Here is a 17,541-nt window from a genome sequence, read left to right on the forward strand (position 1 = left end):
CGTCCAGAGCGCCGCTCAGGCTCAGCTGTCCAGGAAGCAGGATGTCAGACTGAATCAGACCAGACGTTCTGGGTAAAACTTGATCTGAGATATCAGAGCAGCCGGTTTCTCCTCCCATGATGCCTTGTGAAGCGACGTTCTCCCCCCAAGGCTCCGTTTCCACCTGGCGTCCGGACGCATGCTGGCGGATCAGAAAACAAGCGACCGGCTCTAAAGAGCAGCGGGAAGCGGCGCCGATGTGGAGAGTGGTTCATCGGAAGCAATCAGGCCCTTCGTTGTGTTTTTCGGGGCCTGTTTCCATGACAACGCTGCTCAAAGCCTCCGAGAACGTTGATTTTAGAACAAGGTCGACCGATACGGAACTTTTTGGAAAAGCTCCATCTGAGTGGAAACCGCAGCTTTCTGAAAAAGCCTTTCATACAGAGTCTGGGTGACCGGTGGGGTCAAAGGTCACGCTCAGGGAATCACAGCGGTGACCTCCGGACATAAACTCGCTCCTCTCAACCTCTGGGCCACAACAAGAGCAGAGCCACTGACACCTCGCACATTTAGTCAAACGCAGAGTTGAGCAGGAATTCCGGGAATCCGGGAATTCCCGACTCGTTCCGGGAATTCCCGACTCGTTCTTCACTTCCTGCAGCGGTCTGCTCGGCGGTGGGCTCCCGAAGGCCTCCTGATGGTTTCCATTGAGTTTTCCTCTCGTCACCCATCGACCGAGGCAGGTCGCGGCCACGTGCGCGGCCACATGCGCTGCCGCGTGGGTCCGCGGCCCCGGGCGCCGCGGGCCGGGGTCGCTGTAAGGTCAAGAGGATTCCCTGGCCTCAGAGGCAAGGCGCAGGGTTCGAGTCCGCCCCGGTCTGACCTCTGACCTTCCCGCTCTGCTCTGGCAGGATGGAGCATCCGGACTGGCAGCGGTCGAGGAGCAGAGGCCACCGGCGCTACGACGACGATGACGGTGAGGACACACTCACAGGACAGCATGGACGAACTGAGGCCGATTTAATGTGTTACGTTAAACAACATGTGAACGCAAGTTGAAAATAATGAGTTTAGCATTTATAACTGGTTTTTAAATTGATTTATTCATTTTGAATAAAACCATTGAGGTAAAACAGCAGAAAACAGCTGAAATGTTGAGAATGAAGGTTGTTTGGAGGGAAGGCCGTAATGAGATCAATAGGATTTCAATAGATGGAAGGACAAAGTGTTGAGAAAGATCAAGAAAATGTTCAAATTGAAGGTGAAATGAAAACAAATGTTTTGAGAGGAAAGATGAAAAATATTGAAAAAAGGAAGGACATTTTATTGAATAATCATACTTCTGAGTAAAAAGTTCAAAATGCTGCAAAAGAACAGCAACAGAGTGTTCAAATCAAAATTGGAAATGAGACAAAGTATTGAAATAGAAACTAAAATATTGAGGAAGAAATGAAAAAGTCGAAGTTTTGACATTAACACTGACATTAACAAATTCATTCATGAAAAAGTGCAGAAAAAAGGAATGAGCAGAGTAAGAATAAATAACAGAAAAATGAAAAAAATGTTGGAAGATTTAAAAAGAAATGTTGAATCTTTAAATTAGGAGTGTCAAAAATAAGGCTCATGGGCCAAAACTGGTCCCCAAGAGTGGAAAACAGCGAGAGCGCTCACTCTGTACTGATTGTCTTTGACTCCGCCCCCCAGACGCCCAGCCGTTCTACATCGGCGTCCCGGTCTCTCACCGGCGGAAGCGGCGCCGGCACCACTCCTACGCCAGCGACGCCGAGCGCGAGGCCAGACACGCCCACTACGACCACCACACACACTGCGAGCACGCCCACCGCGCCTACTACCACGACCGGGACGAGCGGTACGAGGAGGAGGGCGGCGGCGGCGAGCAGCAGGAGCACAACGACCCCTCAGGTGAGATGGCAGGGGTCGCCGCAGCAAGAGGGAGAGGCTCAAGTTACTGTTTTAACAAGAAGCACATAAAAACTCTACTGTGTGAAGACATTTATTTTAGTTTATATGGGAGGAAGATGCTCTATATCTAGATGTTAAAGGGAGAAAGATGCTCTATAATCTGGATGTTGGCGGGGAAGATGCTCTATAACTGGATGCTAACGGGAGGAAGATGCTCTATAATCTGATGTTAGAGGGAGGAAGATGCTCTATAATCTTGATGTTAAAGGAGGAAGATGCTCTATAATCTGATGTTAGAGGGAGGAAGATGCTCTATAATCTGATGTTAGAGGGAGGAAGATGCTCTATAATCTGGATGTTGGCGGGGAAGATGCTCTATAACTGGATGCTAACGGGAGGAAGATGCTCTATAATCTGATGTTAGAGGGAGGAAGATGCTCTATAATCTGATGTTAGAGGGAGGAAGATGCTCTATAACTGGATGCTAACGGGAGGAAGATGCTCTATAATCTGATGTTAGAGGGAGGAAGATGCTCTATAACTGGATGCTAACGGGAGGAAGATGCTCTATAATCTGGATGTTGGCGGGGAAGATGCTCTATAACTGGATGCTAACGGGAGGAAGATGCTCTATAATCTGATGTTAGAGGGAGGAAGATGCTCTATAATCTTGATGTTAAAGGGAGGAAGATGCTCTATAATCTGATGTTAGAGGGAGGAAGATGCTCTATAATCTGATGTTAGAGGGAGGAAGATGCTCTATAATCTGGATGTTGGCGGGGAAGATGCTCTATAACTGGATGCTAACGGGAGGAAGATGCTCTATAATCTGATGTTAGAGGGAGGAAGATGCTCTATAATCTTGATGTTAAAGGGAGGAAGATGCTCTATAATCTGATGTTAGAGGGAGGAAGATGCTCTATAATCTGATGTTAGAGGGAGGAAGATGCTCTATAATCTGGATGTTGGCGGGGAAGATGCTCTATAACTGGATGCTAACGGGAGGAAGATGCTCTATAATCTGATGTTAGAGGGAGGAAGATGCTCTATAATCTGATGTTAGAGGGAGGAAGATGCTCTATAACTGGATGCTAACGGGAGGAAGATGCTCTATAATCTGATGTCAGAGGGAGGAAGATGCTCTATAACTGGATGCTAATGGGAGGAAGATGCTCTATAATCTTGATGTTGGAGGCAGGAAGATGCTCTATAATCTGGATGCTAACGGGAGGAAGATGCTCTATAATCTGATGTTAGAGGGAGGAAGATGCTCTATAATCTAGATGTTAAAGGGAGGAAGATGCTCTATAATCTGGATGTTAGAGGAGAAAGATGCTCTATAATCTGATGTTAGAGGAGGAAGATGCTCTATAATCTGGATGTTAGAGGAGAAAGATGCTCTATAATCTGATGTTAGAGGAGGAAGATGCTCTATAATCTGGATGCTAACTGGAGGAAGATGCTCAATAATCTGGATGTTAGAGGAGGAAGATGCTCTATAATCCAGTGTTAGAGGAGTAAGATGCTCTATAATCCACTGTTAGAGGAGGAAGATGCTCTATAATCTGGATTTTAGAGGGAAAGACGCTCTGTCTGGATGCTAAAGCTAATGTGTCTATATTTGATGAATTCTTGAAGTGAACCGATTGACGAGAACTGGAACCATGAAACCACTGAGACAACACTGAACATCTCAAAGTGCAGCTAAACTGTGTGAAGTGATGCTAATGCTAATGCTAATGCTAACCACTGCCGCTGATGTCAGCTGAACTCCGTTTGTTCATGCTGCTTGATTCTGTGGAGTTTCTCCTCATGGATCCTTCCAGCTGTGATTTTAGGAAGCCAGCCCTGCTGGGCCGAGCTCGTCCCTCCAGCTCCTGGCTGAAGGAGGGGGGGGGGGGGCGGAGGCCAGGGGGAGGCAGGCATATGACCCGGCCTGCTCTGAGCCCCCGGTTTGGATAATCCATCGCCGTTCCTGCAGTAACAGTGTGCGACGAGGGAGAAGTTGCTTGTATTTGACGAATATTTTTGCGGCCCGGTCCCCGTTCCCAAGGGGCCGTGCAGTCTGAAGCCCGTAAGCTGATTAGAGCCGAGGAACTCCAAGCTGTGCGTGAGGGTGCGTGAGGGTGTGTGTGTGTGTGTGTGTGTGTGTGTGTGCGTGCGTGCGTGCGTGTGTGTTTTGGATGCCTGTGTTTTGTGAGAACCATATTTTTATTCTTGTCTGAATTCCTGTGCGGTCTCCAGACCACTTGGAGTCCAGGACAGGTTCTGACACAGGATCAGCCGGCGGTTGAAGTTCTGCTTCTGAGGATGTTTCCGGGCCGCACTTGCATGAGAGTGTGTGTTCCTGCGCGCACGGGAGGAGAGTGCTGGAGAGCCCAGTGGTGTGTGTCAGCCCTCTTAAAGCCTCTGGAGGTTTTAGTGGATTTCTAGCCGAGCCGGAACGGTCGAGGAACGAGGTGGACGAGATCAGGAGCAGAACCACGGGAGAAGCGTTTGGACCTCTGGAAAACCGTCGGGTCTGTCGGAGATCCAGGGAGCATGCAGGACTCCGGGGTTTCCCTGCCCTCCATCACGTCCTCCCGCTGGACCTTACCCGGCTCTCAGATAGGTAAAACCACACGGTGGCGCTTCCAGAACTCTGCGAGAAGACGCTCGGGTCAGGTGGCGACGGGACGTTTACCCAGCTGATAACTTTCTCTTTGGACAAATTTGAAACATGTTTTACTCTTATTTAAATATTTTCATCAATGTCTTCTTCAGAATTAGTGAAATATAAAAAGAAAATGTTGAGAATTTCTTGAGCCTGAAGCTAAAACCTTCCAGCGATTCTTTTAACGGTTGATGATTTGGACAGAAATCTTCAAAATAAAGACGCTCTTTAGATTAAAGATTAAATTCATGAAATAGGACGAATTAAAGAGAACATTCTCGACACCAGAAGATCCCTGCTTCCGGTCTGGTTTGGGGTTAGTCCTGTTTCTGCAGGTCCTCAGATTTTCACCGACAACCCAATAACCCGTGTGTTCGGTTCATTATTGACTCAACAGCCCAGTTTACACGACCGCATTTTGAAATGCTCTCTGTCAGCATGGAAACATGGAAAACTTGTCTGAAACATTTACCACACCGTCGTCAGCGTACATGGAGATCTGTTCACACGGACCGCGGCTTTGAGGCTAACGCTAGCTCGCTACCAAGCTGTCTTTCATGGTACCATCACCGCAGTGGCTCGGCTGGTAGAGCAGCTGTCTGGCAATCAGAGGGGTTGTTGGTTCGATTCTCTGCCTTTCATATGCCGAAGTGTCCTTGGGCAAGACATTGAACCCTGAACTGGATGCTTTCCCTGGCAGCCGCATCCACGAATGTGTGAAGTGCTTTGGGCTCTGCTGTCACAGTATGGGAAGTGTTTTGCTTTTTATCATTGGCTAGATTTAAGGAACCTGCGGACCAGTTTTGGTCCACGGGCCTTATGTTTGACAGCCCTGATCTAAGGGTATTAATATGAGGCACTTGACATCATGCTAAAAAGAACTATTAGCTTCTGTTATTGAACCTTGTGTCGCCTTTTCCACAAACTTGTGTAAATCAGTTTTTTCTTGTAGATTTTTACAGTTAACTCGGTGGTTTGACGGGCCGGATCGGAGCCTCTTGCGGACCACTTTTGGCCCACGTGCCTTATGTTTGACAGACGATGGTATATTTTCAGTTTACACTTTTTAATTAGTTATATACAACTATATTTTCACATCTTCCTCTTACTAATTGAAGCCTTGGTTGAGTTCAACTGCTGTCGTCCTAATGTTACCCATAATCCTTTGCAGCCTTCCCATGATATTAGAGTGCAGGCTGCTGTAAAATGCTGCTTAAATTAAAGTGTGGGACTTATTAACTGTCAGAGGGTAATAACAGTTTGTGTTTCACCCAGTGGCCTGAAAGTGACTCATAACTCTGCGGATCTGAGCGGCTGAGGTCCCGCCTCTGCAGGATTACCGCCGGCCGCTCACAAGCGGCGAGCCCGGTTATTAAAGGGCACGGCGCTGACCCGACGCTCACGGGGACGAGCCCGAGACAGTCATGGAAACACGGTGGAACAACATGGTATCGCATCCTAATCACACATCGCGCTGCAATTAACAGGATTACATAACCGTCCCCGTGCGTTGCGGCGGTCGATGGCGATCCAGAGCGTCCCCAAACAAAACACCCTCAACCACAGCGTTAATGACTTCTGGCTTCTTCTTTCTTTACTCCTTTTTTTTTTTTCTTATTTTAATTAGTAACAAGGTGGGCGAGAGGAAAGTGACTCAGAGCGTTTCAGACAGAAAACACAAAGAGCGGCTGATGTGTGAGCCGAGCCATGCCTCCAGGCGCCCCGTGTTAATGGAGATCGATCCATTCAGCGCCAAATTAGGAACAAAGGAAGGTGGCGGCCGATCGGTTACGCAGGAAGTCATTAGCCGGGCTGAGTCACCTGCTCGCCGGAGGGCTGTTTGAATTACAGAATCAGAGAGCTAGTTTTGTTTTTTTGACAAGAGTTAAATGAGTCTTAGGTAACTTCAACATGAGAATTATGTCGTTTTCTGCTGTTTCCAGGTCAAAAAAACAACAACCTCGATTTCAGTATCGTTTCAAAAACTTTCTGAACCAAAAACGATGTGTTTCCACTTGAAATGTCATTTTAACCAAGCCTAATGCCTCTGAAGCCTCGTCCGACCCGACCGGAGAGGCATAGCCCCACATCTGTCTGTCATCTGGTCGAATCTGAGGCGTTTACTTTAACGTTTCCTCGACCAAGATCAGTTCTCGATCAAATCCTTGTCCTGCAGTGTCTCCCGCCGCCGAGCGGCTCCGCCACATCCTGGGCGACGATGACGGCGCCCCGACACCCACCATCTTCACCGAGATGGACACGCTGCAGCACGAGGGCGGCGAGCTGGAGTGGAAAGAGTCGGCACGGTACACACACACACACACACACACACACACACACATGCTGTAGGTGTCAGAAGGTCAGAGTTTTCATTAGTTTAGGATTTCGGGTCACTCTTGATCAGATTTAGAGGTTGAAGGTCGCTCTTGAAGCCTGCGTGTGCAGAAACTCGGTTAGCGGCGACTTTTCTAAATATATGAAGCTACTGCGTGACGTGATTCTAACATCGTTTTTACTGTTGCTATAAATCAGCTGAGCTGCAAATCAGATTAAAGAGTTCTGAAAGAGCCAGTTTGATAAAACAGATCAAGCACCAACATGCAGTCGACTCTTAGAAAGGGAAGCTAACCTTTAATTAAAGCTGCTCATGTTAATTTACTCTGGTATGGATTCAGGCTAATGCTAACACTACGGCTGCTCTCGGATAAACTGAGTGAGCAGGACCAGAAATCCAGAGACAACCGAGCTCTGTGAAGATTGAGTAACTGTAACTCAGTTACTTATGTCAGTTACTTAGGTCTCAAGAAGGACGTCTGTCGCCGACTAAGCTAACACGGGGCGTCCTCCCTGCAGGTGGGTGAAGTTCGAGGAGAAGGTGGAGGAGGGAGGGGAGCGGTGGAGCAAGCCCCACGTGTCCACGCTAACCCTGCACAGCCTGTTCGAGCTCCGGACCTGCCTGCAGACGGGCAGCATCCTGCTCGACCTGGAAGGATACTCGCTGCCGCAGATCGTGGGTGAGTCGCTCGCTAGCCTCAGAGGCTTGGTTAGCCAGTGGGTAGATCTCAGAGCATGTGTTTGTGAGTCTGCAAGGTGTAATAATAGTGAACAAAGTCATGTGACAGTGGTAAGAGGATGCCAAAAATTACATGACAGTGATAAAAGTTAGCCAGAAATCACATGACAGTGGTAAAAATGACGCAAAAGTCACATGACAGTGCTAAATATGAGGCAAAAGTCCCGTGACAGTGGTAAAAGTGAATCAAAAGTCACGTGACAGTGGTAAAAGTGAGTCAAAAGTCACGTGACAGTGGTAAAAGTGAGTCAAAAGTAATGTGACAGAGGTAAAAGTGAGTCAAAAGTCATGTGACAGAGGTAAAAGTGAGCCAGAAGTCACATGACAGAGGTAAAAGTGAGCCAAAAGTCATGTGACAGTGGTAAAAGTGAGTCAAAAGTCACGTGACAGCGGTAAAAGTGAGCCAGAAGTCACATGACAGAGGTAAAAGTGAGCCAAAAGTCATGTGACAGTGGTAAAAGTGAGTCAAAAGTCATGTGACAGAGGTAAAAGTGAGCCAAAAGTCATGTGACAGAGGTAAAAGTGAGCCAAAAGTCATGTGACAGAGGTAAAAGTGAGCCAAAAGTCATGTGACAGCGGTAAAAGTGAGTCAAAAGTCACGTGACAGCGGTAAAAGTGATTCAAAAGTCACGTGACAGTGGTAAAAGTGAGTCAAAAGTCACGTGACAGCGGTAAAAGTGATTCAAAAGTCACGTGACAGCGGTAAAAGTGATTCAAAAGTCACGTGACAGAGGTAAAAGTGAGTCAAAAGTCACGTGACAGTAGTAAAAGTGAGTCAAAAGTCACGTGACAGCGGTAAAAGTGAGTCAAAAGTGACATGGCAGTGGTAAAAGTGTGAAAGTGAGACTGTCACTGAACGTGGACGTCATGTCTCCAGAGGAGATCGTCGACCGGCAGATCGCCGACGGCCTCATCGCGCCCGACCTGAAGGAGAAGATCATCTTCGTGCTGCTCAGGAAGCACCGCCACCAGACCAAGAAGCCCATCCACCGCTCGCTCGCCGACATCGGGAAGTCCTCCAACGCGTCCTCCAGTGAGTGTGTGTGTGTGTGTGTGTGTGTGTGTGTGTGTGTGTGTATGTGTGTGTGTGTCTGTGTGTTACATCTGCCGATCAGCTCAAGCTATCTGACCTTCTGATTTCGTCCTCATGCTCGCTTTGCCGACCGCCGCCTGCTTGGCCCCCCTCTGTGCCGCCGCCGCCGCTCTGTCAGGCCGTAGTCCTCACGCTAACCTGAGTCGTAGCACTAGTTCAGCTTCCGGGATCCACCGCTCCACTGAAGACCTACGCTCTCGGCAGTCAAGCAGCCTTGGCCGCCTGCGTGAGTCTCGACACAACACACACACACACACACACACACACACACACACACACACACACACACACACACACACACACACACTGAACGCCACCTTCCTCCTGTTCCTTCCCTTTCGTAACCTCACTGAAAGCAGCTTCACGGAGAAACAGCCTCGACTGCTCGTCCTCTAACATCTCAAACTCTGATTCAAGTCGAGGGGCTCCAACATGAAGGATGCAGTGGAAAGTGGTGGTTAGAGACTCGCAGGTTCGAATCACACAGCTGACAGGTCACCGCTGTTAGTCACTGAGCACGACCTTTGACCCCCAGCAGTTCGAGGGCGTCGTACCGCAGCAACCCACTGCTCCCAGAGTACAGCGCAGACTGAGGCACTGTTGAGTGAAAACTGAAAACTTTGGTTCCATTTTGGTGTGTACGGGGCACAGAAAACACAGCTTTTCGAAAACGCTCTAATTCCATCTCAGTGGAAACGGAGAAAACACAAACTTCTTCAAATGTACCACAGTGAACCCAGAGTGTCGTGATTCCCACTCCAGATTCTCCAGGACTTGGTAGTTTTTGAATTGACAGTCACCATAATAACAAAGTCACTTGGTTGTCTGTCCAGAGGAAAGTCTGTGTATTCGCCATTCCTAATGTTTCTAGCATTTTGTTCCATTTCATTACAAAACATACAAACAGTACACACTGGAGGCCCAGCATGAACCCTCTCTGTGTGAACAGACGCCGTTTTCAAAAAGCAAATGCAAAATTTTTGTCAAATAAATCCTGAAAAACAATGAATTTTTAATTGAAACTTTGCCAAGTTAACGGAACCTGAATAAACAGAACTTTATACATTCTTTTTACATTTCTGGGGAATATTTTTACTTTTTTCTGAGCTTATGGATGAGTAGTGACCACAGAAATACCACCAATGACCTGCAGGGGCAGTGTGGAGCTGAATAATACCACTGATGACCTGTGGAGGCAGTGTGGAGCTGCAGATATCTGTAGAACAACTGTGAACACTGTAACCGAAAACATTTCAGTGTAACAGCTCGGGTTTAATAACGGCGTTATTGGCTAAATGAACACAGCCTGTCCTGCAGCGTGAACACTGCTAGCATGCTAATAAACTCTTGAGTTAGCATCACAGGTGGAAAATGTGACTTTAGATGAGTAAAGCGAATTTTCCAGCATGTCTGAAAACACTCGCGTCACGTTTTCCATCCGTTCAGCGTGTTTCTAACCACTTCTTTCCATTTTTAATGGTCACTGACCCTGCTAGCTGGCAGCTGATGCATGATATGTGTGTGTGACTCTAATCACGAATACACTGCGTGTGTGTGTGTGCGTGTTTACTTTGGAGATTTCTGGCCCTTTTGTGTGAACCCGTTTCTTATTTTTGTGAATCCATGCGGGTGAAGCGGGGGGATTAGGAGAGGATTTCTCAGCTCTGTGTGGTATGTTCCTGTTCTCACTCCATTTTTATTTGTTCCCCAAATCTGCTTTGAGGAGTTTGAGAAGTGATTCATGAGTTTAATCCTCCTCCGAAAACAGCTGGTGGAGCTTTAACCTGCGCTCAGGACCACGTCCACTCCTCTGTGTTTTCCCTCCTGTTTCTTCGAAACGTCACTTTGTGCTTTAACCTGCTTGGTTTGCAGATCCCGCTCAGAGCCGCAGCATGAACGACATTTCAGACACGCCGAGCTCGGATCAGGTAACGCCGCCCGATTTCCCTTCGAACAAACCAAAGTTCATCACGACTCAAGCAAAACGAAAACTGTGTGAAATGACATCAGCGATGATGAACCAGATGGAGAAACGCAGCAAAAAAGACATGTTGAGCATAAAATTCGTGTTGAGTTCAGCTGTGAAAAAGGACGACGTTAGCTAGAGATATAAAAATTGGTAACGGTTTAAAAAGAAAGGGCAAAAACTGAACTAAAATGGATTATTTATCAAATCATTACTTGTACAAATACATTATAAAATAATGAATAATAATGAAATTAATAATATATAATAGTATATTTAAATTTTGAGCCTTTGCATTTCTGTCTACTGTATTTATTCTATAAAAAAAAACAAATATACAACATCAAAATAAATAAAGATTTTTATTAAACGTCTGATAAAATGTAAGAAAACGGTAGAACAACCACCACACAGACTCAGATGTTTTCAAGTACATTTAAGGCGATAAAATGAAAATGTGAATTTATTAGTAGTGAAATTACTGAATTTATCTTGAACACAAATAATATATTTATTTAATTTTTATTTTGTACTGTGCGTATTAATTTTGAACGAGTCTCCATGGGTGGCAATTTCATTTAATTGATCTTTGATTTACATAGTGGTCAACGTGGCTCCTGTGGGAAATTAATACCATGAAATCAAATTAGGTGAAACATCCACAGTGGTGCAGGCAGCACCAGTGGGTCATTTATTTTGTTTTATTTATTTTATCTGTGGTTTTCATTTCATCTGTGTGCGTGTGTGTGTGTGTGTGTGTGTGTGTGTGTGTGTGTGTGTGTGTAGCAGTGTGTAGACTAACGCTTTAACGGCGGCTCGGTTTCCAGAGCAGAGGTTGAGAAAACGGCGCTGCTGGTGGAGTGACTCTGAAAGCAGCATTAACAGATTACTGACAGGTTTTAACTCCGGCGGCCGCCATCCGACCACAGCCTGCCTCCTGAGTGAGGAAGAGGATGAGGAAGAGGATGGAAGGAGAAGAGAATAATATAATAAGAGGAGAGATGGGAAGAGGACGAAGAACAGAAACAGGAAGAGGATGAGGATCTGGAAGAGGAAGAGGATGACTGACAAAGAGAGGATGATGAGCAGGAAGAAGATGAGGAACAAGAAGAGGAAGAGGTCAAGGAACAGGAGGAAGACGAGGGTCCACTGGTTTTGTGCCACAGTGAGGCTATCAAGCTTTAGAAACAGGAAAACTGGTTCCAGAAAACCACTTACTGGGGGAGTCAAACATAAGGCCCATGGGCCAAAACTGGCCCACAAGAGACTCCAATCTGGTCCACCAAACCACCCAGAAAATGGTAAAAATGTCAAAGAAACCACAGATTTTCTAACAGACACAACGCCGAGCCGAGCCGAGCCGAGCTGAGCTGTCGGTGACACTGAAGGCCACGGAGGCTAGCTAGTTAGCTTTTAGCCGGTTTAGCAACCTGAGACGGATTCTGATTTCAATCAAATCTTTGAAATCAATACAATGTTATTAAACATTTGTGATAAATACATTAAATTGATCAAGTAATTACAATTTATTGAAACAAAAAAGAAAAAGATTAATCTGTCAGCTGTTTTTAAATGTGCTTCTTTCCCTTCCGTCAGCTCCTGTAGTGATTTACTCTGACAGTCTTCGTACCGGGGCCAGACCTGAGTTGACCTTATGGGAGCTGTTTCTTTACGTTCCCACGGTTCTGCCTGACGGTCTCTGCTCCACGTTCCCCCGAGCCTCCCTGTTCTTTGTTGTTCTGCTGTGTTTTCTTCGTACTGAGCAGCCGAGCCGCCGCCGCCGCTCACATGATCATAACATAAGCAGCTCGGGGAGGTCATGTGCGGGGCAGCAGCCTCCCCCATGTGACTCCTGCTCAGGTTCTCCCCCCTCCTCCCCCCCCCCCACCAGCTGAAGAACAAGTTCATGAAGAAGATCCCCCGAGACGCCGAAGCCTCCAACGTGCTGATCGGCGAGGTGGACTTCCTGGACAAACCCTTCGTGGCCTTCGTGCGTCTGGCTCAGGCCACGACTCTGGGCGGTCTGACCGAGGTGCCCGTCCCGACCAGGTGGGCTTCCGTCACGCCGTCCCCTCGCCGCCGCGTGTTTCCCATCTTTAGAGGTCCGGCCTCCTCTTGTTCAGGTTCCTCTTCATCCTGCTGGGCCCCCACGGAAAAACCAAGTCCTACAACGAGATCGGCCGAGCCATCGCCACGCTCATGGTGGACGACGTGAGTGTCCGGCGCCCGAACCGGGACCCCCCCGCCGCCGCGGCGGTCGTCGCTCACGTCTTCTTCTCGCCGTTTCCTTCCCGCCAGCTCTTCAGTGACGTCGCCTACAAGGCGAGGGACCGCGAGGACCTGATCGCCGGCGTGGACGAGTTCCTGGACGAGGTGATCGTCCTGCCCCCGGGGGAGTGGGACCCCAAGATCCGCATCGAGCCGCCCAAGAAGGTCCCGTCGGCCGAAATGAGGCACGTGCACCGAGCAGATCGCCGTGCGCCGCCGCACATTTAACGCAGCGTGTTCAGTAGCAAGTCGCGTGAAAATTAAACTACAAGCGGTTCTGAATGGACTGGCCCGTTTCAGGAAGTCGGTGCTGAACCTGAACGAGCTGGGTCAGATGAACGGTTCGGCCGGCGGCGCCGCCGGAGGCGAGGACGAGGAGCTTCCCGCTCCGCACGAGCTGGGAGAGGAGCTGAAGTTCACCGGGAGGTACCGAGCCACGCTGGGTTTTCCTGAACCGCCGTCGTCCCGTTCTCTCCCTCCCGGCCTGGAGGGAACGTGACGGTTCTCGGGTTTGTTTTCCCGCCTGACAGGTTCTGCGGCGGGCTGTGGCTGGACATCAAGAGGAAGATCCCCTGGTACTGCAGCGATATCTACGACGGCTTCCATATCCAGTCCATCTCCGCCGTGCTCTTCATCTACCTGGGATGCATCACCAACGCCATCACCTTCGGAGGGCTGCTGGGAGACGCCACCGACAACTACCAGGTCCGTCCGGGGGCCGCCGGAGGAAACGCCGCTCTGCAGGTGGTCTGACTCCGCTCTGTTTGACCCCCGACAGGGAGTGATGGAGAGCTTCCTCGGCACGGCTCTGGCAGGAACGGTCTTCTGCGTGTTCGGCGGACAGCCGCTCATCATCCTCAGCTCCACCGGACCCATCCTCATCTTTGAAAAACTGCTTTACGACTTTAGCAAGTAAGACACACCCCAAGTCCCCGTTCAGACCCCAAGGCCCCGTTAACACCACGGCGAGTCTGTTTACCACGGTGGCAGCGCTTGAAGTCACTGAAAACATAACTTTGCTTTTCAAAAACCCTCCTACTCCATCTCTCTTCTTGATATTTAGAAGCCACTGTAAGTTAATCAAAGTGATTTGATTACAGTCGTTAATCACTAGCTTAAAATGTATTGAGCTGCTGTACACAGGATGTGACTTAAAAGTAACATTTAAAGCATTTAATGGTTAATAATGGATTGATTGTTGTAGTGTTAGCATTAGCATCTGTTAGTGAAGGAAGATGCTCTATAATCTGGTTGTTTGAGGAGGAAGATGCTCTATAATCTGGATGTTGAGAGCTGAGATAATCCATGAACATTCAGACAGAAAAAAAAGCTCCTTCATGTTGCTAATGCTAATGATATCTTCTTCCTTATGGGCTGAACTGAGCTCGCTGTGCTAGCAGGTACAAAAGAACTGATGAACCAGCTGCAGCAGACAGCTCTGATGGAGCTGAGCTGGCGCTTCACAGCTAGGCTAACGGCTAACGCTAACGCTCCTCCTCCGTGTCAGGAGTAACGACGTGGACTACATGGAGCTGCGCCTGTGGATCGGCCTCCACTCCTGCCTGCAGTGCTTCCTGCTGGTGGTGTCGGACGCCAGCTACATCATCAAGTACATGACGCGCTTCACCGAGGAGGGCTTCTCCAGCCTCATCTCCTTCATCTTCATCTCCGACGCCATCAAGAAGATGGTGGGCCACCGTCCCAGCCCTGCTGGTCTTTACAACTGGCGTTAGCGTTAGGCTAACAGTCAGGGGGCTAAGCTAACCATGAGGCGGGAAAGTGAACTTTCTTATAGAGGCTTGAAATGGATCATTAGAAAACACAGCTGGAGGTCTTTAGAGGTTTTATCCATCATTCATTTTCAATCAGTTTCCAGGCTGAGGAGACCGAATTACGAATCTGGCAATAAAATTGCTGCTAAAAGCTCGTCAGTATAACATTTTTAATCCTCCATGTTGTTGTTTTTTTTTCTTTTTCTTGAAGATATCATCTAAAATTCTTTTCTTTTCACTCCAGGTGGGATCTTTTAAGTATTACCCGATCAACCGTGGCTTCAAACCTGATTTCATCACGTCCTTCAGGTGTGAGTGCGTCGCTCCGGACCAGGGTGAGTCTTCCCGCTCCTCAGTTTCCCGCCGTCCCGCTCATGCGGACTCGCATTAAATAACATGTAAAGAGCAAATCAATATGCTTCGCACGATACCGACAGATGAGCAAAAGATTTTGTGAGAAAATAATTTTGCGTACTGTTTCTGTTTCTGCCTCGTGTTGGGATGCTGTGTGAAAACGTGAGTGTGGCCGCAGACCGGTAAACACACTGCCGAGTCTCTGCTCATGAACTCGGCTCGTCTCATCCGCCGTCTGCTCATCAGCGTTTCGTCTGTTTCTCCCGCTTTAGCATCTGCGCTGGGCTTGGATGTTTCAGCTCCGCTCGCAGACGATAACATGACTCTGCTGGTAAGTGGCGCGAGGCGGCGAGCGGGTGAGATTAGCATCTCTTTCATGAGCCTCCTAATTCCCGCTCGTGAGGGCGGCTCGGGCCGCATTAGCATCTCGAGTTGTTTGCTTGTTGTGGTCGGCGTTTGACGTCTGGTTCGGCCCGTCTTCATGAAACAGTTCAGAGGAGGAAACGACTCCCGGCGGGGAGACGACGATTCACACGCTCCGACTTTAAAGCATTTTGTCAGCTTTTGATTTCGGGAACTGATTCGAGTCTCTGCTGCTCGGAGTTATTTGCCTTTTAAAAACCTCTTCATATTAAAAAAAACAAAAACAAAACAAACAAACAATTATGCTTGTTGAGATTTAATATTCCAAAAATAATGTAATTCTGTCAAACATACATTAGCTTTTGCATCCATTTGCATTAATTAATGTTAGCTTTAGCCTAGCTTAATCAAAAGTTGAAGTATCTTTATGCTCACCAAATGACTGCTAACTATAGCGTTAGCTTCATCTGAAGCTGTCTGAAGACCAGCTGTTACTCTTTCACTATGGGGGGTATTACCCCATTTATTCATATTAGCTTTGGCATTAAGCTACGTTCACACCGCCAAGTGCTGTCTGCGATTTTGCGTCAAAGACACGTGAAAACAAATGGGAACGCGCGTTCCAGCTGCGATGAGACGCAACGCGTCGGACGCAGCGCGTCGTCACGACGCGTCACGGCGCGTTGTGCGGCGCGTCGGGGCGTTGGCGCTACGCGTCGCGATTTTGTGTCCGACGCTGAAGTTGGGAAATCTGAACTTTGGCGCGTCGCGATTTTGCGGCAAACCAATCATAGAGCGTGTCCATGGTGACGTCGGCCAGGGAGCTGGAACCGGTCCGAAGAGAAGCACTACGACCATGGAGGAGCGTGTTAAGGCTCGTCCATGCTTCACATGTACGCGTTTCCGCGTCCGCTTTGGAAGGTCCGCGCACCACCGATGCGGACGCGCTTTCTCCCATGCTACATTTTGAGCTCAGCTGTGTGCGTCTCATGCAGGCGCGGTGATCCACGCAGCCTCGAGAAGCTTTTCCGGCTCTACAGACTGTTTATCTGCTCCTTTATTACGGTTTATTTAGAGAAAATTAAGCACATACATTGTCAGTCCATTATCTTTAAGTATTAAAGTTTATTTAGCCTTTTTTTCTGTTTCTGAATCGCAGGGCAGCGCCGGAGCGATTAGTTACTTTTTCACTTCTGTCTGCAGACCTCCTCCTCCCTCCAGACAGTCTCTCTCTCTTTCCACGAGTTTTTCACTCTTTCGGTGTCTTTAAGTGGAGCCATCAGGCTGGAGCTCCGTCTACTTTCACTTTTACCGTCATGTTTTGTTCGCTATGGCGCTCTGGCGCAGGCGCACACTTCCGCGACCTGCGCTCAATGCGCAACGCGGTCTCAATTTCTGGCTGCTGCGCGGACGTCCGCGGATCGGTCCGCGCGGACCCTAGCGGACAGGAATTCATGACGATTCACGTCACGCGGACCAACGCGCACCCACGCGGATATGTGAAGCATGGACGGGCCTTTATAATGGCCGTTTACGCTCGCCCAGAGCTCTGGGACAAAACTTCTTCATTTTACAGGGAGCCCCGCCTCCCCACCAGACACGACGCGTCGCGTCTGGTGGGGAGGCGGCTTTTGGCCCCGCGTTGTTCAGCGTCGGACCTCAGAATTGACACGCGTTCAGCTTCTCGCGTTGACGCGCTTTTTGACGCAAAATCGCGTTCGGTGTGAACGTAGCTTTATGCTAACCTGCTAGCTTTATAGGCTACACACCAAGCCAGTTGTCAGCTTTTGGTTTTGTATAATAGTCAGTCTCTATGCGTCTTGACTCTACTCACCACGCTGATTGTTAACTTTAGCGTTAGCATTATTTTATTATCTAATGCTGCTGGGTTGATCCATCGACTCACAAAGCCTATTGTTAGTTTCAGCATTAGCATTATCTGGCACTTCTGTGTTTTTCTCACCAAGATATTTGTTCTCTTTAGCCTTAGCATTATGTTGCGTTGCTGTGTGTTCTTTGTCCTACTCAAAAGTCACTAGCTTTCAAAAAGGCCAGAATATGTCTTGAGCACATTTCCTACAAAAGCCAGTTAGATTT

General features: G+C 48.3%; 1 protein-coding gene across 1 annotated transcript in view; it reads left to right on the forward strand.

Annotated features, from left to right (window-relative positions):
• Nucleotides 1–891: 891 nt before the first annotated feature.
• The window catches only part of slc4a5b (solute carrier family 4 member 5b), a 29,173-nt gene continuing 12,523 nt past the window's right edge, over nt 892–17,541 (forward strand). The window contains exons 1-16 of the mRNA XM_030085278.1: nt 892–955; nt 1,684–1,902; nt 6,732–6,861; nt 7,409–7,569; nt 8,506–8,661; nt 8,840–8,947; nt 10,594–10,649; nt 12,579–12,736; nt 12,811–12,898; nt 12,986–13,140; nt 13,256–13,381; nt 13,486–13,660; nt 13,734–13,867; nt 14,463–14,643; nt 14,972–15,062; nt 15,354–15,412. Coding sequence (XP_029941138.1) covers nt 892–955; nt 1,684–1,902; nt 6,732–6,861; nt 7,409–7,569; nt 8,506–8,661; nt 8,840–8,947; nt 10,594–10,649; nt 12,579–12,736; nt 12,811–12,898; nt 12,986–13,140; nt 13,256–13,381; nt 13,486–13,660; nt 13,734–13,867; nt 14,463–14,643; nt 14,972–15,062; nt 15,354–15,412 — 2,061 coding nt within the window. The remainder of the gene's footprint in view (nt 956–1,683; nt 1,903–6,731; nt 6,862–7,408; nt 7,570–8,505; nt 8,662–8,839; nt 8,948–10,593; nt 10,650–12,578; nt 12,737–12,810; nt 12,899–12,985; nt 13,141–13,255; nt 13,382–13,485; nt 13,661–13,733; nt 13,868–14,462; nt 14,644–14,971; nt 15,063–15,353; nt 15,413–17,541) is intronic.

Source organism: Salarias fasciatus (assembly GCF_902148845.1).
Source record: "Salarias fasciatus chromosome 7 unlocalized genomic scaffold, fSalaFa1.1 super_scaffold_4, whole genome shotgun sequence".
NCBI classification, from domain to species: Eukaryota; Metazoa; Chordata; class Actinopteri; order Blenniiformes; family Blenniidae; genus Salarias; species Salarias fasciatus.